This window comes from Loxodonta africana, chromosome 5, assembly GCF_030014295.1.
Source record: "Loxodonta africana isolate mLoxAfr1 chromosome 5, mLoxAfr1.hap2, whole genome shotgun sequence".
In the NCBI taxonomy this organism is placed as follows: domain Eukaryota; kingdom Metazoa; phylum Chordata; class Mammalia; order Proboscidea; family Elephantidae; genus Loxodonta; species Loxodonta africana.
Genome location: NC_087346.1, coordinates 33,145,449 through 33,165,971, shown reverse-complemented (window position 1 = coordinate 33,165,971; position 20,523 = coordinate 33,145,449). Strand labels below are relative to the sequence as shown.

The window sequence follows — 20,523 nt, the reverse complement described above, 5'->3', positions numbered from 1 at the left end:
AGTAATTACTGAAATAAAATACTAAGAAAAGAAAGAATAAGGAAACAGTGAAAATACGTTTCCCTGCTATTTTTCTTGCTTTTTAGTTACTTATGGTAGATAATGATTTTAACTGTAAGTGAATGTGCTAAGTATGCCCAATGCCTGCTCGACTAAATGCAAAATCCAGTGGAGAAAGCGTTTGCCTATTATTGGTTCATTATCAGTTGCCTCTATTCTTGGACATGCAAACAGTGAAAGGCAACAGTAATTACAGCGATGGCCAGCGAGTGCTGATTTTGCTTAGATTTCACTGGAATTCTTAGCATGTCCACTTAAATCCTCTATTTTTTTCTTTTCCTGGAGTTGAGAGAAGGCAACATCAGAGAGATGCATTGAAGAGGTAGTACGGTAGGATAAGGGCCTGGAAAGTTTTCTCCAAGTCTGGGTACTTAGTTTTCCTTCACTGACTGTGTAATTGTAGAATAAACTTACTTCATTGCTACAGAAACTGTTTTCTCCAGTTTTTTAGAGCCCTCATAATAATTTAAGCAACATTTAACAACAGCGCTTTATATATTTATAATATGCATTACTTTTGTTTACTCTTAACGGTACAGTTTCAACTTATCTAGAAATAGGTTGAAAATTTCCTTGGAGCAGGGAAGGGAAAAAAGCACCTTGAAATACAGAGTATCTTATAGTTCCATCTTGATTTGGCAGAATCGGTCATTATTTTGCTATTGATTTTTGTTCTAGGTTGCTTGCAGTGGTTAAATGTGGAGGAGATATAGTCATTAAAACTTCATTTAGATGGTGGAGATTTGTACAAATAGGATGCTTAATATATGATAATAAGTAAAAATGGGTGTTGATTTGGTGATGTACAAATCTTTTAGGAATTCCAGTTTGCATAGGCAATTGTTATTTAGATCTTTTTGGTATTTAGAAGCTAAGCTAAAGTCTGAGTACAATTACACTGAGTAGGGTAGGGAAGTTTGCATACTGTATGTCCTCCACATGTAAAGTACTTATAAAACATAGTAGAGGAGACTCTCATGTAATCTATTACTGTGATAGTGTAGTAGAAGCGTTAGCCTTCAGGTATACAGTCATTGTCTGACTTTCTGTTTGCACCTGAGTTATAGGTGCAGCAGAGAAGATGTGGCCAGGGGTACATTCATTCATCAGTCACTTCTTCCGTAATCCTTTACCGAGAGTTAACCTTCTTGAACTTTTCTATCAAAAGTTTCTATCCCTGAAACAAATCAGAAAATTGGTGTAAATTACAGAGAGACTGCCAGGATACTTATGGTATGTAGGTTTAAGAGAGAAATACATGTTAAAGATCATTGTTTCTGTGTGGGGGGCGTGTAGTCTTCGCTACAGAACTACTACTTGGATGGATTATTTCTAAAGCATAATCTTTCTTTGCTATGCTTTGGGCATATTTGAGCATGTAACTGCTGAGATAAAATGATTTAAATAAGAGAAACACATGTTGATATACCTGGAAATTATTTGAGGTCTTCTTTCTGGAATTAACATTGACATTAAATTAGATGATAAATATTTCACAGATATTATTCAAGGAAGAGTAAGCATTTGTCATTCAGTCTTACAGAAATTTCATTTCAAATTAAAATATATGTTTCTCCCTGTTATTAATGCAATTAGGTGCTGCAAAACAGGTGCATTTTAATATATTTCAGTTTGTCAGCTTTGTTTCCAATTCTATACTTAGAATAATCTTTCACCAACAAAAGGATAGTTCAAATAAAGGGATACCCATTACCCGTTGCCGTTGAGTTGATTGGAACTCATAGTGGCTCTATAGGACAGAGTAGGACTGCCCCATAGGATTTCCAAGGAGCGGTTGGTGGATTCGAACTGCCAACCGTTTGGTTAACAGCCATAGCTTTTTAGCCACTGGGCCAGCAGGGTTCCAAATAAAGGGATAAGATGATTTTTAAAAATGATTCCTTAAGCGAAGAGTTGTTGTTGGATGCCGTCAAGTCAATTCGGGTTCATAACCACCCCAGGTGGCAGAGTAGAACTGCCCTATAGTGTCAGTTAGCAGCCAAGCACTTAACTATTGCACCACTGGGGCTTCTAGGCAGAGAGTAGGCATTCACAGTAAGTATTGGATCATCAGAGACTTTGGAAAAACAAAACAAAACTTTGATTATATATATTTTTTTGATTCTTTTTTTTTATTGTGCATTAAGTGAAAGTTTATAGCTTAAGTTAGTTTCTCATACAAAAATTCATACACACATTGTTATGTGACCCTAGTTGCTATCCCTGTAATATTTCGGCATACTCCTCGTTTCTACCTGCAACGTTCATTCAACCAGCTCCTGTCCCTTTCTGCCTTCTTATCTCGCCTCTGGACAAGAACTGCCCATTTAGCCTCATGTATCTCCTTGAACTAAGAAGCACACTCTTCACGAGTATCATTTTATGTCTTACAGTCCAGTCTAATCTTTGTCTAAAGAGTTGGCTCAGGAATGGTTTTAGTTCTGGGTTAACAGAGAATCCGGGGCTGTAATTATATATATTATAATCATAATGATTATATTCTGTTGTAAGTAGTTTTCTGGTTGTCATTTCAGCAATGAAGTCTTACACTTTGTATCTCACGCTCCTGTGGAGTGCCGTCGGGATAGCGAAGGCAGCCAAAATCATCATCGTGCCGCCAATTATGTTTGAAAGCCATATGTACATTTTCAAGACGCTAGCCTCGGCCTTGCATGAGAGAGGCCACCACACAGTGTTCCTTCTCTCCGAAGGCAGAGACATCTCTCCATCTAATCATTACAGCCTCCAGCGCTACCCAGGGATCTTTAACAGTACCACCTCAGACGCTTTCCTGCAGTCCAAGATGCGAAATATTTTCTCCGGGAGATTGACAGCAATTGAACTGTTCGACATACTGGATCACTATACTAAGAACTGTGATATGATGGTTGGCAACCGTGCCCTAATTCAGGGCCTGAAAAAGGAAAAGTTTGACCTGCTACTGGTGGACCCCAATGACATGTGTGGATTTGTGATAGCTCATCTTTTAGGGGTTAAATATGCTGTATTTTCAACTGGCCTTTGGTATCCTGCTGAAGTAGGCGCTCCTGCTCCGTTAGCTTATGTTCCAGAGTTTAACTCACTCCTCACAGACCACATGAACTTGTTACAAAGGATGAAAAATACAGGCGTTTACCTCATTTCCAGACTAGGAGTCAGCTTTCTGGTTCTTCCCAAATATGAAAGGATAATGCAGAAGTACAACCTCCAGCCGGAGAAGTCTATGTATGATTTGGTTCATGGGTCCAGCCTGTGGATGCTGTGTACTGACGTAGCGCTGGAATTTCCGAGACCCACCCTGCCTAATGTTGTCTATGTAGGAGGAATCCTAACCAAACCAGCCAGCCCACTACCAGAAGTAAGGTTTGCTGAACCTTTTGGTAATTTTTTTTTTTTTTTAATGTAAAGTCAATATTGATTTTGGGGCAAGAATAGGATTGGTTATTGCTTGTTGACTTGTGCCACTCTGAAAAACAGATGGACACAGAACCTATCAAGGTCCTTTTGTCTGGGGATGCACTACTTAACCTGGAAGACTTTCCTGCTTTGAACAAGCATTTATGCAATGCTGAGAGGTTGCTCTGCCATGTGATCAATAGACTGGCAGGGAAACAGATTCTTGATTAAGTAATAGCAATGAGAAGGGGCCCTGGTGGTGCAGGGGTTAAGCATTTGGCCACTAACCAAAATGCTGGCAGTTTGAATCCACTAGCCGCTCCTTGGAAACCCTATGGGGCAGTTCTACTCTGTCCTATAGGGTCGTTGTGAGTCAGAATTGACTTGACAGCACTGGGTTTTTTTTTTTTTTAATAGTATGTGAGAAGGAGCCTCGGTGGTGCAGTGGTTAAGCACTTTGCTGCTAACCAAAAGATCAGTGGTTCGAACCCACCAGCTGCTCTGTGGGAGAAAGATGTGGCAGTCTGCTTCCATGAAGATTATAGCCTTGGAAACCCTATGAGACAGTTCTAGTCTGTCCTATAGAGTCGCTGAGTCAGAATTGACTCGACAGCAATGGGTTTTGGTATAGTACGTGAAGAGAATGTAGTTAGATGGTTAGTTTTATTAAGTGTAAATGAGTTTGCTTTTGATTAAAAGCAGAGTCTCTGTTCTACCCAAGAAGAACAATCACAGATCTGTAAACACTGATCGAGTTAGAATTATGTTCAATGAACTAAAATAAATACACCAGTTGCCCATCAAGTCGATTCCTACTCAGAGAAACCCCACGTGTGGCAGGGTAGAACTTTTGAAAGTCATAACCACCAGAAAGTTTATGTCCCACAATGAAAATAAGGTGGTAATGTTGATCAAACTTTGGGATCAACTCATTTTAAGTTAGTAAGCAAATGTAGCTGTTTTAAGAAAATCATGTCCTATCGCTGTTCCATTTCAAAGAAGGAGTTAATGGAACTGTAAGGAAACCTGGCTGCTTTCTAAGGCAAACCCTAAATTCTTTTTTCTGGTTCAGCTGCCAGTAGGCTTCCTGGTAATTCTGTTCCTCATCTTTGTTTGTTTGTTAGGTATCTCAAACTAGCAGCAGCCATACTTGAGTATCTAACGTTATAGTGGGTTTCCTAACTTCAAGCGACTCTCTAGATTTAACCTAACATCTGATGTCGTTTACCGGGAAGTTTAGAGCCTGTTCCATGATTTTCTCTATTGAAACTATTTCTACTCTTACCTCTAAAAATAGCCAATCTCAGTAACTCTGCTAAATTATTTCCAGCTTTGGTCACTGTATTAAAAAAACAACAACAAAAAAAAACCTGTCGAGGCCTTGAGGAAGAGTTTTTCCTATATAAAAAAAAAACAAACCAAACATGTGGCCGTTGAGTTGATTCTGAGTCATAGCAACACCATAGGACAGAGTAGAACTGCCCCATAGGGGTTCCAAGGAGCGTCTGGTGGATTTGAACTGCCGACCTTTTGGTTAGCAGCTGAGCTCTTAACCACTGTTCTGTGTAGGCACAGAATAAGGACAATTACTAGGCATGATTTTCTCATGAAGTAATGATATGATTGGAATACATGTCCTGTAGACTTTCCTAAGACATCCGTTAGAAATATATTTAAGAAAGAATACTTTGATTTATTTTTTGTAATGAGGAAACAGAGCTGACCAGATCCATGGCCTGTATGACCCCAATATTTCAAATAGCGACTTCCAGTAGAGGCCACAAGGGCCCAATTGTTCTCTCTGACCTCGGCTATAAAGGGTAGGGATTACTCTCAGTTTATCTCAGCCATTCATGAATTACTCCAAGCTCGTTATGAACCTTTAAATATTTGTAGCCGGAGTCACAACATATTACTCCTCTTCCTAAAGGTAGCTAAAAATGCCACATTTTAGAAGCAGAATCTAGAAAAGTCAGTGAACAAGTCTGTTTTTACCTTAACTGAGTCAATCACGATGTTATAATAATCCACCCTGTTCCCTCCAAGCCTTCACTTTTTCACACCTAGAGCACTGCCCTTATGCCTGCCCCTTTTGGTTTTTTCTTGGGTTTGGTCTCTCTTCTTGAGTCATCTGCTTGAAGAAGGAATCAGTGATGAAAAGAAATCATCTTATTTGCCTCTTTTCCCCTTCAATCCCTGTACATTTTTCTTAAGTTGTAGCAACTTAAGCTATCAGTATAGAGTAATACTTTATGCTTTGTTTTCTGTACTGTAGCCTTCACTGAGATGTCTAGCATATGAGAATTTTTTTTCCTTGTAACCTAAGCTTAACTTCTCCCTGCTTGGGCCCCTCTGCCTCCTGATGCCCTAACTAGTTTCGTTACTTTGTTTTACTTTAAAAAAATCTTTTGAGTAGTTCTGGGAACCTCATCTGAAGTATTGCTTAAAGTGAGGCTTTGATTTGCCATAATTTGTCATTTGACACACTGGCTTGACTTACTTTGTGGGCTTCTCTTTTCTTTCCTTGGGCTTTTTTTTAGTGATTCTTTTGAAAGTGTGTGTTTTGTTTTTTTTCTTAAAGCAATAATCACTTTACGCAAATAAATTAAATCTCATACACATACATACAGGTGGCACACATCTGTGTTTTATATACATGTGTACATAGATGGTGTATTTATTATCATCCAAAGTCTGTTAGGTTATCAGTGTGAAGGGCTATTTTCAGTTCAATGTGCCCTTTAGAGTTCTTCAAGAGGGGGTGTTTGGGGAAATGATTATGGTTCTTATTGCCACAGCTATCTCTTACTCCGGTGAGGTTTTATATGCTTAGGAGCGCGTGAGTTTCTGTTGGGATTTCTCTGGTAGATTTATTGGGTACAATAAACTGTACCTTAGGATTCTAAAAATTAATGAGTTTCTCAAATGCCTGTATTACTTACAGGGCATGGTGGTGACACTAAAACAATAAAAAAAAAAAAAAAATAGGGCCCATCAAATGACCGGTTAGAACACATGATTCACTAATAACAGCTTAATTGTTATTGCCTTGGTATTTTACACAGGAAATGAGTTAGGTTTTCCAGATGTCTGGAAATGACTTGACAGTGGGGTTTGAATTTCACAGACTGGGTGGGATAGAGGGGTAGAGAAAATGTCTAGAAGACAGTTTTTAGAATCTTACATGATGTTTGAGCCTAAAGAAACTTTAGAGACCACCTAGTTCATGCCATCATGTCAGATAAGGGAGCACAAGGAGTTGCAGTACCTCACCTAAGGCCACATAGCTAGTTTGTGGCAGAGCCAGGTGTAATGTGAATTGTTTTGTTATTGAGTGGTTATTTTGTGAAGATCTCTGCCATCTCTTGTCATTCATTTTACATGTAAAACTGTACAAAACTATTCAGAGACAGGCATTTCTTTAATCTTATTTGATATCTCAGAGACTGTGAGGGCTTAATATGAGAGTCAAATTAGACTGTTCAGACCTTTGTTTTTTCTTTCATTGCAGATTTGATAAAAAAAATCAGCCTAAACCCAAATGTGCTTTTATTACAGAGTGTTATATTGGTGTAGAGTGAAGAAACTGTGTGCCCTGATGATTTAGAATCACTTTTAAATGCATGGTATGAATGTGACTGGAGGAACAAACTCTCATCACGCCGTCTACTAACAGGCTGCCTACAGTAAATCAGTTGCTGTCAAGTCAGTTTCAACTCATGGCAGCCCCATGTGTATCTGAGTAGAACTGTGTTCCACAGGGTTTTCAATGGCTGATTTTTAGGGAGTAGATTGTTAGGCTTTTCTTCTGACACACCTCTGGGTGGACTCAGACCTCCAACTTTTTAGTTAGCTTCTGGGTATATGAAAACTGTTTGCACTACCCCGGGACTCCAGCTACCTATGCTAAAAAACTATGCTAGGAGTCCTTAAAAGAAGATGTGGATTAAAGGAGAAGAGATCTGGGTTGGATCACATCCATAGAGTGGTTTCTCTGCTCTACCATTACAGGGCAGTAGAGACCATGGATACCAAAAAGATTTGCTTCAGCCAGGAAGGAGATCTGTAGGAGGGTTCCTATTTGAATAAGTATTTTAAATATTGACTCTGGATGAAATCATGACATCTAATGGTAGTTTGATAGCTTTGTTACAGAGTAAGAACAGTATTACTAGAAAAGAATAGCACATGTCAATTTAGGGAGGCTTCAGTTATTAAAATTAAAATGTTTTAGATGATTTTTGGATGGTTTCTCATTGACTAAAGGCCTACTCCTGCCAGATGGCTTGAGCTCTGCCATTTTTCAGCTCTTAAAACACTGAACTCTAATCACACCTAATAGGATGTACCTAACTGTTGGTTTACATGACTCTCTCCCTAACTAGAGTGTGGGTGCTCCAAAAGGTGAACCTTGCTTTATTCACCTTTGTACCCTCAGTACATGGGAAATGGTAGCACTCAACAGATGTTTAATATTAAATGAACTGTGTCAACTGAAAACAGTTGCCAAAAAAGCGGTAGTTCAGTTAGTACAATGTCGTTCATATTATAACAATTTTCTGTTTATTCTAAATTTAAGTCCACATACCATCCCAATCAGTTAAAAATATCCAATCAGTAAGCAGCCAAAAATGCCAAGGAAGGTTATTTCTGATGAATTAGAATTTTTACTCTAATGTCATTGAGGAAAGGAGAACACCACACATTTACCCAACTAAAATGTTGCTTACTGTGTTCCAAATATGCATATGAAAAGTGGATATTTAGCGAAAGTCAGGCCGCCTGTTGGGAGCTAAGAGATGTCATCTTGAAATATGATTTGAAGTAGTTTGGCACTCATTTGGTATATTCCACATATGCTTTATTGCCAGGCTTGGGGTATTTTACAAGTTGTAGAGACATTTTTAATGTAGGGAAACAGTCATGGGGGAAATATAAAGATAAGAGACTAACATAGATAAGGGAGTGTGAGACCAAGGACAGGGTCGTGAGATACTCACCCTGTCTTTGCCATTTACCAGAACTCCCCCACAGCGAGAGATTTTGGGAAAAATGAGGGATTGAATGGCTGATTAGCCACTTGTGAGCAGATCAAGTTACGGGAAGAAGTTTGAAACCAAGAAATGAAATAATAGACTTCCATATTCAATATTCATTGATTCATATAGAAGCTATCACTTATCACGTATGACAGTTAAAGGCCGATTTCCCCCAATGGTGAATGAAAGGTCTAGGCTGGGCTTTGGGACCTGAGTACGTGGGGTTCAAAGGCTCGATCAAGGATTGCAGCAGATGTGGAAAGTTAAGGCTATTTTAATAATATATTACTTTTCAATATTATGTTATCATGATACTTAAAGCTGGAGACGGGACTGTAATATTAGACCATATAGATTAAAGTGTCAGCTTTTAAATAAGTATCATTTAATCAATATATATATTCTTTAGAGTTAGCTTCTTATTTGAATACCATCAGTTTCAAATAGCTTTTATAAAATGTCTTCATCTTCATCTATGTTGGAATCAGAATACTGAGGACTATAATGTTTGGAAGAGACTAATGATTTAATTCAAGTTATTAATCCTGAGCTCAGGTATCTACCACAACATAATAGTTGGGGAGAAATAATAGATTCCCTGTGGAAACTCATTAATGTAAAATACTTTTATAGATACTTCTTACAACAGTTTTGTAGGTTGGTCATATATTTTGTCAGTATTTTGTAGTAGCAAACCAGATTATCTCGCTGTAGGAATCTATCAGGGAGTAAGTCAGGCACCATTGGAACCATCGATAATTTTACTGTTCAGTTCACTGAAATGGTAATTTTCTAATCTGCTGAATGGTTTTAAATAGCATATCAGTTGCTTCTGTAAGCATTATAGGTTCACAAGGATTTCCTGATACAATAAAAACAACAACAACGAAAAGTTGCCATCCTGTCAATATGGTACGAGAGCCAAATATAGGAACAGATTTGCATAAACTTGTTTGTAATTGATATTGCAGGGCTTGATGTTTTTACACAACTCTCTTCCTTTGCTATTAAGTGTTTAAGTTTTAAGAAGCCCTGTATAATTGTTCATTTAGATAATTGCCTTCAGCACTGGTGATGTCAAGGGAGATATTTGTTAACATAATTTTCACAAATGATAATTGTAATTGAATTATTGTTGGTATTAATTTTTATATGATATTCTTCACAAACACTCCAAACCAAATAGTTCCTCAGATTTATCCCAAGTGCAGATTTTGACAGAGAGAGGATGGAGTAAGCATGAACTTCTGAAGAAACAAGAGTCAGTGGCACTGAAGACTAACTACATATTTCATAGTTTTGCTTATGGAAGTTTGTCATACCAACTTTCTAAGGGCATGACAAAGTAGCAAAGTGGAAAAACATGGGCTTTTCAGCCAAATGATCCTGGGTTTTAATGTTGGCCTTATTATGACTCTCTCGGGTAAAGGAATCAACTGTATTAACATGAGAGTAACCATACTTACCTCACTGGGTTGTGTTATATAAGAGCCATGGCAATACATGAAGTGGTAGTTGTTGTGGTAATTATTCTTATTATTTAAGATGAGCTATAACTACTGAATCATTGACCACTTCCTGTTTTCCGCGTGGCAAATAGAAGAATGGTTTCGGGGAGGAGGCGGGGCTGGGAAAGGGATATGGCGGGAGCATCTGTGGCTTCACCTGTCCTTATTTGAGGGGTTGACACTGGTACTTCTTCCACCTTAGGGATTTTTATTTGTCTTTCTTTCATCCTCTTTCTCACTAAAGTAGACAGAAGATGACACAAAAATAAGAAATGTGGGTCTTAGCCCATCTGGGGTGTCCTAAGAAATGACCAGAAGCTGATGGATAATCTTCTCAACCCATTACCAATTGCAGTTGAGTCCGATTCCAACTCATAGCGACCCTATAGACAGAGTGGAACTGCCCCATAGAGTTTCCAAGGAGCACCTGGTGGATTTGAACCTCCATCCTTTTGGTTAGCAGCCATAACTCTTAACCACTATACCACCAGGGTTTCTGTATCTTCTCAAGGGCAGAGGAGTTCAGAGAGTAGCTTCTGGTACCTTGGAGTGCTGATTTTTTTTTTTTTTTTTTAATCTCAGTGATACTTTCTGTGGTTTCTGAATCCTTTAGATGAGGATTTGAAACTTCAGCTCATCTTCTTTTAGTCCCACACCTTGTACATGGTCTCTGCTTTCCATGTTTAAGGGAGTTTAGGGGAAACTCCATGAAATAAATGGCTTGCTTGCTTCTAGCCAGAGATTCTGCTCAGATCCTCTTCCACTTTCAAACCCTGACGAAGTAGACTGGATAACCCAGGAACCTCAAAAAAGTGTAAACTTCTTTTTTTAAGATGTAGGGTGCAAAATCAACAACCAGCCCTGATCTTTATCCTGATTTCTTCATATATCTCTATAACATCCCCAGTTTATTCCTTTGTATTCCTCCTCACGCTTCTCAGCAGTGATAAAATGGGGATTTCCTGGCAGGCTTGTTAAAATACAGATTGTAGGGCTGGTTTCTGATTTCCTGGTCTGGGATGGGCCTGTAATTTGTGACAAGTTCCCAGGTGACGCTGCTTGAGAGCCACTGATGTACACTCCCATCATCAATGCCATCCGTAAATTTTAATTACATTATGTAAAATATATTTATTCTAAATTAAAAAAAAGTAAATTCTAAACCAAGTTTTGTTTTGTTTTTTGTAATTGAGGCCTTTCTTTTAGAAAATTATTTTGAGTATAAATTGTATAAAGTCAATGTATATATAGCTAGATTTTAAGAACCAGAAAAGACCTGGATGGCATTGTACACCTGGGCGGCTCCTTACTTGACAGCTCTGTTTTGTGAGTTTAAGATGATGCTTTCGAATTATCAACCCTTCTTTAAGATACAGATTTAAACAGAATGTCCAAATGAAGCCACATCAATGACAGGCAAGATTTGCAAAGCTAATGACCCTTCAACATTCTCCCCTGTTTTCATTCACCTCTGCCATCTGCTTTTACTTTATGTCGCGGTAGAAAAGGCCCCTGGGGAGTACAAACGGTTTGCACTAGACTACTAACTTCAAGGTTGGAGGCTTTAACTCACCCAGGGACGCCATAGAAGAATGGTCTGCTGATCGGTTCCGTGAAGATCACAGCCAAGAAAATCCTATGGAGCAGTTCTATTCTGTAACACATGGGGTTTCTATGAGTTGAAATGGACTTGCTGGCAGTGGGTTTTGTTTATTTTTTGGATATTTTTGTAAAGCAGCATTTATTGCTATATATTGGAACGATTTTTGTAGGAGATTCATTTATTGGAACCATTTTTGTAGGAGATTCAAGACTTCTGATTTTTTCCATATAGTCAGTCAGTCAACAGAACATCTACTCTAGAAAGTGCTGTGATATGAGACAGAGGAGGAGGGGGAGAGGGAGAGAGAACATATCTTCCTTTTTCCCAAAAAATTTATCTGCTTTGGTAAAGAGTTTCTAATCAAGTGGTTATTTAATTACAATTAAATTATTTCATATGGGTAATTTTTTGACAGAATGGCTTTTCAGGAGAATTAGGGTGTTCAAATTCAAGAGGGGAAATAATCCCATGTTGTAGATATTATTTATTTTCCATTTGCTTCTTTCCCCCCCATATGTGATATAGTTAAAATCAATTTGTCAAAGTAAACTGACCTGCTTTTACATTTCATTGACTATGTTCTTCTTCTTAGGGGTCCTCAAGTTGGTTCTGACTCATAGTGATCCTAGGTACAACAGAATGCCTGGTCCTGTGCCATCCTCACAATCGTTGATACGTTTGAGTTCATTCTTGCAGCCACTGTGTCCGTACGTCTCCTTAAGGGTCTTCCTCTTTTTCGCTGATCCTCTACTTTACCAAGCATGATGCCCTTCTCCAGGGCCTGATCCCTCCTAATTACATGTCTGAAGAACTTGAGACAAAGTCTCACCATCTTCCCTTCTAAGGAGCATTCTGGCTGTACTTCTTTCAAGACAGATTTGTTCATTCTTCTGGCAGTCCACGGTATATTCAGTATTCTTCACCAACACCACAATTCAAAGGCATTAGTTCTTCTTTGGTCTCCCTTATTCATTGTCCAGCTTTTGCGTGTGTATGAGACTATTGAAAATACCCTGGCTTGGATCAGGCTCACCTTAGTCCTCAAAGTAACATCTTTGCTTTTGAACACTTTAAAGAAGTCTTTTGCAGCAAACTTGCCAAATAGGATGTATCATTTGATTTCTTGACTGCTGCTTCCGTGAGTATTGATTGTAGATACAAATAAAATGAAATCCTTGACAATTTCATTATTTTCTCCATTTATCATGATGTTGCATATTGGTCCACACCCTGTACTGGCAAGTCAATTCCGATTCCAATGCGATCGGACAGAACAGAACTGCCCAATAAGGTTTCCGGGAAGCAGCTGGTCGATTTGAACTGCCGACGTATTTGGTTAGCAAATGTAGCTCTTAGCCACTGCGCCACCAGGGCTTCTGCATATATTGGTCTGTTTGTCAGGGTTTTTGTTCATGTTGAGATATAATCCATACTGAAGTCTGTAGCCTTTGATCTTCATCAGTAATTGCTTCAAGTCCTCTTCACTTTCAGCGGGCAAGGTTGTGTCATCCATATATAAAAAATAGCAGGTTATTAATGAGTCTTCCTTTAATCCCGATGCTATGTTCTTCATATAGTCCAGCTTCTCAGATTATTTGCTCAGCATACAGATTGAATCGGTATAGTTAGAGTATACAATCCTGACACATACCTTTTCCAATTTTAAATCACATTAATATCCCATTGTTTTGTTGGAATGATTGCCTCTTGGTCTAAGTACATACAGGTTCTTCCTAAGCACAGTTAAGTGTTCTGGAATTCCCATTCTTTGTAATGGTATCTGTAATTTGTTACGATCTACACACAGTTGAATGCCTTTGCACAGGGAATAAAACACAGGTAAACATCTTTTCGCTCTTCTCTGCTTTCAGCCGAGATGCATCTAATATCAGTATTTATGTCCCTCATTCCATGTCCTCTTCTAAATCTGGCTTGAACTTCTGGCAGTTTCTTGTTGGTGTACTGCTACAATCATTTTTGGATTATCTTCAAAAATTTTTTACATGTGATATTAATGATACTTTTCAACAAGCTCTTCATTTTGTTGGATCACCTTTCTTTGGAATGGGCACATATATGAATCTCTTCTAGTCGGTTACTCAGATCGCTGTCTTCCAAATTTCTTGTCATAGATGAGTGAGCACTTCCAGTGTTGCATCCATATGTTGAAGCATCTCAATTTGTATTCCATTAATCCCTGGAGCCTTGTTTTTCACCAGTGACCTCAGTGCACCTTGGACTTCTTCCTTCAGTACCATATGCTCTTGATCATATGTTACCTCCTGAAATGATTGAATGCCAACCAGTTCTTTTTGGTACCGTATATTCCTTCCATCTTTTTTTGATGATTCCTGCTTAGTTCAGTTTTTTGCCCACAGCATCCTTCAGTATTGCAACTCAAGGCTTGAATTTTTCTTCAGTTTTTTTAGCTTGAGAAATGCTGAGCACATTGTTCCCCCCTTTTTTTTTTTTTTAACTCCAGGTCTTTGCACATTTCATTATAATACTTTGTCTTTTTGAGCCACCCTTTGAAATCTTCTCTTCATCTGTTTTACATCATCGTGTCTTCCATTTGCTTTATCTTTTCAATGTTCAAAAGCAAGTTTCAGAGTTTCTTCTGACATCTATTTTGGTCTTTTCTTTCTTTCCTGTCTTTTTAATGACCTTTTGCTTTCCGCATGTATGATATCCTTGATGTCATCCCACAGTTCTTCTAGTCTTTGGTCATTAGTGTTCACTGTAACAAATCTGTTCTTGAGAAGATCTCTAAATGCAGGTGGTATATACTCATGTTTGTACTTTGTCCCTCGTGGACTTGCTTTACTTTTGTTCAGTTTCAACTTGAACTTGCAAATGAACAACTGATGGTCTGTTCAGCAGTCAGTCCCTGAGCTTCTCCATCATCTCCCTCAACAAATGTAGTCGATTTGGTTGATACCTGTGTGTTCCATCTGGCAAGGTCCATGTGTATAGTTGTTGTTTATGTTGTTGAAGAAAGGTATTTCCAGTGAGTAAGTCATTGGTCTAGTAAAATTTTGGCATGCAATCTCGGGCATTGTTTCTATCACCAAGACCAAATTTTCCAACTACTGATTCTTCTTCTTTGATTCCAACTTTTGCTTTCCAGTCACCAATAATTATCAATGCATCTTGATTGCATATTTGATCAATTTCAGACTGCAGAAGTTGGTTAAAAACCTTCAATACCTTCATCTTTGTCATAAATTTGAATGGTGTTCATATGAACTGGACTTCCCTTGTAGGCGTATAGATATTATCCTGTCACTGACAGCATTGTACTTCAGGATAGATCTTAAAATATTCCTTTTGATGATAAATGAGATACCACTCCTCTTCAATTTGTCATTCCCAGAATAGTAGACCATATGATTGTCCAGTTCAAAATGGCCAATACCAGTGCATTTCAGCTCACCAGTGCCTAGGATATCAGTCTTCAAGTGTTCTATTTTATTTTTGATGACTTCCAATTTTTCTTGATTCCTTCTTCGAAAGTTCAAAGTTCTGGTTAGTAATGGATGTCTGCAGCTGTTTCTTCTCATTTTGACCTTTTGGTCTTTTCTTTCTTTCCTGTCTATTCATATCAACAAAAGAAGGTCCCGAAAGCTATACTCCATCCACTCTACTTGAGGAGACAGCTCTTCCCCATTTGTATTTTTGAATGCCTTCCAACCTGAGGGTCTCATCGTGCAGTACTATATCAGATAATATTCCGCTGGTATCCATAAGGCCTCACTGGCTGATTTCGTTTTTCCGGAGGTAGATTGCTACGCCCTTCTAAGGTCTGTTGTAGTCTGGAGCTCTGCTGAAATCTCTCCACCATGGGTGACCTTGTTGGTATTTGAAATACCTGTGGCGTAGCTTCCAGCACCTACCACTAATCTGTCACTTAATATAGCAAATAGTAAGTGTCTATTGAATTGTATTGTACTCAATTAGATTTGGAGAAAAGGCCATTGTATAGCCCTTGAATAGATTTATTTGCATAGATCTTTAGATCTTGAACAAGTACCAGTTCCCTTCCTGTAATTCTGACTCATGGCGACCCCGTGTGTGTCAGAGAACTGTGCTGAATAGGATTTTCAGTGGCTGATTTTTCAGAAGTAGATCACTAGGCCTTTCTTCTGAGGTCCCTCTGGATAGACTCAAACCTCCAAATTTTCAGTTAGCAGCCAAGTGCTTTAACCATTTGCACCACCCAGGGACTGAAATAGATAGCTATTTAGTTATACATTTAATGCATATTTATTGAGTGCCTATTATGTGCCAGGCACTGAGCTAGCAGCATGCTAACAATGGAAGCATATAGTCCAGTGGGGGAAATGCAGAATAAAGATGTAAATGATGAATGGATTATAATTGCAAATCTGAAATGCTGTGAAAGAAACCTGTATGGTGCAATGATAGAGAACAAGTATGGAAGAGAGTTCTTCCATGGTCAGAGGAGGGCCTCATTAGAAGGTATAGCCAGCCAGTGTAGGAGAAGCACACCAGGCAGAAAACACAAGCACCCTGTCCCAAAGCAAGAAGGAGCTTAACGTTTTGAAGACCAAGCAAGATCATCAGGGTTAGGGCACATGTGGCTCTGGTGAGTTTTTAGAGGTAAGCAGAGATCATATCATTCAGGGCCTTTTACACTGTGGTAAGAGGTTTGGGTTTTATTCTAAGGCTTTAAATGGGTTTAAACATGATTGGATTTGCTTTTAGTAAGGATTGATCTGGCTGCTTTTTGGAGAAAGTATTTATTATAAGAGGGGAAGTAGGGAGACAATGAGGACCAATTGGGTGAATAGCCCAGACACTCAGGAAGCTAGTGAGTTGGTGGCTGCGGAGATGACCAGAAGAGGGATGATTCCAAGTATATTTTGAGTTAGAATTGGCTGGGGTAGGGCTGGATGATGGGCAAATCTAAGAAAACAAGAAGATCCCTGCTTGAGCAACTGGTGGATGGCAATTTTTTGATGGCATTTTCAGACTAAGGGATGAACAGGTTTTTGAGGGACGATACCTTGTTTAGTTTTGGGCATATTGAACTTGAGAAACCTGTAGATATCCAAGTGCAAATGTTAGATTGATATTTGAATATGTGAGCCTGGAGTTTACAGGAAAAAGGTCAGAGCTAGGTATTGAAATGTGGGTGAAATCTCCAAAGACATTATTTTAAAGCCATGGGAATAAGTGAAATTACTTGCAGAGAGATGTAGAAATAGAGAAGAGGATTTATATCTGAGCCCCAAATAGTCCACCATTTAGAGGCTGGACAGAGAAAGAGGAGCCTGCGAGGATTCTGAGAAGCCGTGGCCTGAGAATTAAAACGTAACCAGGAAAAAGAGATGTTTCAGAATTAAAAAAAAAAAAAGGTATTTTAAAAAACGAGGGTCCACCAGTTACCACTGTGGCTGAATCATATGTTTTTATGTGTGAGATAGGTACATCTATACATAATCCTATGTCACTGGACAAATTTAGTTGTTGTGTAGATAAATAGCGATGAAAGGATAAATTCATGCTTTTATTTAACAGTCCACTTACATGTGTGGTGACGGTACACTGGTCAAGTTCAAAGAGCGCTCACCGGGACCCAGGTGAATGCATTCAAAGTCTGATTCTAGGTCTTTGGGGAGATCATTTTATCTTTCTGGGTCCCAGTTTCTTTATCACTAAATTGTGGGAGGGTTGATGGATGAGACTTGGACTGTTTTGTTTTTTTTTTTCCTTCTGTTTCAGTGAATAGGACATTTTGAGTACCAGTCCTTCATTAAAATCGGACTTTTATTCTTAACTTGCATTCTTCTTTCTGGTGCAATTGAACCAAAGTCAAGCAGACTCTCTGTGTGGTGTATTTTAAGCAGTAATTCATAAAGATGAGAGCTTGCAGAGAATGGGCGAGTTTTTGGCAGAGTAAAGGATGCGTCTTGACTATAATCCATATCCTAGCGAAGCTTTGGTCTTCTGATAAATCCTAAGCGGTAATTGGGAATAGCTTTAAGATGAGTTATTTTTACTTTAAAAAAAAAACTTCTGATTAAAAATTCAGAATTCAAACTATCATTGGTTTTATTTTGCAAAATGGAGAAAAAAAATTTTTTTCCTAGAAATATAATTGAATTACCGCTTTTGTTGAAGAAATTTTCTTGGAGTGTAATCTCAAAGAGAATTTTAAAACGTATCAGTCTACACACGTAATTTGGTTTGTTCTCTTTAAAAGTTGTATCTTTAAGCATTTTGCCTCTTTGTGAATAGGATTTTGTAAAATGTGTTTCTTCTAAAAGGCAAAAATTGAAACCATAGGGAAGTGTTTAAAGCCTTTGCAAATTTGCTATCATTGTGGTAAAACTCATACTTAATTGAATACCATATAAAGTCGTTAAAGGAGTGAGTTTGCCCACCATGCTGCCAACACTTAGATTCATGAAAACTTGGCTTAGTTATAAATACAAATAAAAGAATTAATCAGTCATGAGGCACTTAACACTTCCTATTTTCTGTTAACAATGTTTACCAAGCCGTTCGTTTTTTTTGTTCTTTTTTCAGCTTATAGTTGCTTCTGTTGAGTCTTAAGTAGCTTGTTTCGTAAGTAAAACTTTAAATGAGTCTTGCTTATAGAATCGTTACAGATTTTAAAGGGTAGAAATTTATACAGACATGTGATTTGGGTCAGTAAGTTAAAAATATAGAAAAATCTACATTGTTTTAAACTATTTAAAGCTGTTAGATGATAGAAGGAAGAAAGTTAAAGATACAAAGTGATTTGTGTACTAGATTATATAAGACTTATTTTCAGTTGAATGCAAAAAGGTCCCTTTTTTGAAAAATTATACAGGCTTCTGATAATGCTTGACCATAGGTGATCTAGCTTATCTCTCTAGGTTTGTTTACCAATAAATTTAAAGTCTCTTAATTATGATAAAAAAATTTTTTTTTTTTTTTTTTAGTTTAATGGAAATCACATTTAATATGTAATATATGTAACCTCAACTGAATAAGGCATTTGGGTGAAGCTTATTTTCTGTCCAGTCAAATAACTTTTCAACAGAGATGACGGATGCTGCACAGCTTTTGGCCCTATTTGTATGTTGTACATAGTCAGCTTGAGTGCTTATATTGATAACTTTGCCCCTTTCAGCTGAGTAGGGCCTCAAAAATTTCATATCCAGCATTTGCGTACTTTTGTTTTTCTGTTCAAAAAAAAAAAAAAAAATCAGTATTAGGCACTACTGGTTACTACCAGCTGAAGCCTCACTCTCAAGTCCCAGCTGTGTATTTAGCATTTAATCATGGTGAGAATTGCTAATTAGAAAATCAGACTGGACAAAGCGTACCCAGTGGTGTTGATACAATACCATTTTTGTTTGAGAAACATAAATAAATAATCTTTACATGTTAGTAGTTTCATTAAAAAGCATTTGTGCCGAGTATGTGAAACAGGCAGTCTTTTAACAAAATGTTTTAACCCGCGCTGGGAATAATTTGTCAATATCATTCTTTCACAGAAATTCATAATCTCTACAAAAACATGGCCAGCCTTAATCAAAGCCATCATGTTTTTATTTGGCCTTTTAACTTCCCTTTCGTCCTTCGCTTTCTGCTATTCTAACCCCTGTCAACATCTTCTTCCTGCCTGTGCCTCCGTCACCACACATAAATTTTCTCCGGCTCTCTGCCCCTCTGCCTTGCTTTACCCCTGATCTGAACCTTTTAGCCCAAGGACCTCACTGTAGCACCCTCAGTGAGCCTTACTCTGGCTCAGACTTCCTCATGCTCCAAAATCTCCTTTCTCTTTTGTTAAAACCACCTTGTTTCTAAGCCTCAAATGCAGTTCGTTGTAGTAATGAATGAGGACTCAGAAGTTTCGTTCAGTGCTCTGTGTTAGTGGCTGATAGCAATGTAACGTATTGCCTTTCTACAGGTAGTGAATATTTTATATTGAAATACGAGGTCTAGAGACCATAACGCATAACTCAAAAGAATCAATACCAGCAGCATAATTAGTCTGGTTGGTCAATGGCACATAGATGATAGTGCAAGGGGAATATGAGGGCACCGTTGCGGTGACCCTGATAGCAGTTTTATGGGCCATTCACAGGGTGATTATACTCATAAAGGAGATAGTGCACCATTTTCAGCTTTTTACAGTAGCAGATATCACAGTCATTGTGACTTCATAGATAATACAGAATGTTACAGTACTTATTACAGTGCCACATATAATGGATGCTTAATACCCTCTTATAGACTTGCCTTTCCCTTTTCTGGTTTGAGAATAAAATAGTCCCAACACAAAACATGGTGAGAAGCTAAGATGTGCAGAAAACATTTATGCATTTAAAATATTGTTCAGATTTTCTTTAAAATGCTGTCCTGATTAGAAATCTGAATTTGGAGAAGTAATGAAGTTGGATGTTTGTCTGTAATTCAACAAGTACACAATTTTGGTTTGTTTAGCTCTTGTAGATTGGCTTTGCTCCACTAATTCATATTATCAAAACTGTGTCCCTGTATGTCTTAGGGTTCTCTAGAGAAACAGAAGCAGTGATTACATATACACACACACACACACTCAGGTATTTATTTTAAGAGATTGGCTCATGCAGTTGTAGGGGACTGACAAGTTCAAACACTGTAGGTCATGCAACAGGCTGGAAACTTCTGCAGTCTTGTGTCAGGCAGTAGGAGAAGTGAAGAGTAAGGAGCGAGGGAGTTCTGGCAAAATGTTTGTAATTTGGAGGCAGAATGTACCTTAGGGATAATTTTTTTTGTTGTTTTGAAGGCCTTCAACTATTTGGATGAGGCCTACCCACGTGGATATAATCTGCTTTACTTAAGGTCAGCCAATTTAATCACATTAAATTATGTATTAAAAATGTTATTAAGTAACTACCTTATAACTCTGTCTGGA

The 20,523-nt window shown here is 38.1% G+C and overlaps 1 protein-coding gene across 1 annotated transcript in view; it reads left to right on the top strand.

Moving 5' to 3' along the window:
• UGT8 (UDP glycosyltransferase 8) overlaps positions 1–20,523 on the top strand; it is a 117,827-nt gene that overhangs the window by 36,152 nt on the left and 61,152 nt on the right. The window contains exon 2 of the mRNA XM_064285414.1: positions 2,595–3,418. Within this exon, the coding sequence (XP_064141484.1) occupies positions 2,597–3,418 (822 nt within the window). The 5' untranslated portion in view covers positions 2,595–2,596. The remainder of the gene's footprint in view (positions 1–2,594; positions 3,419–20,523) is intronic.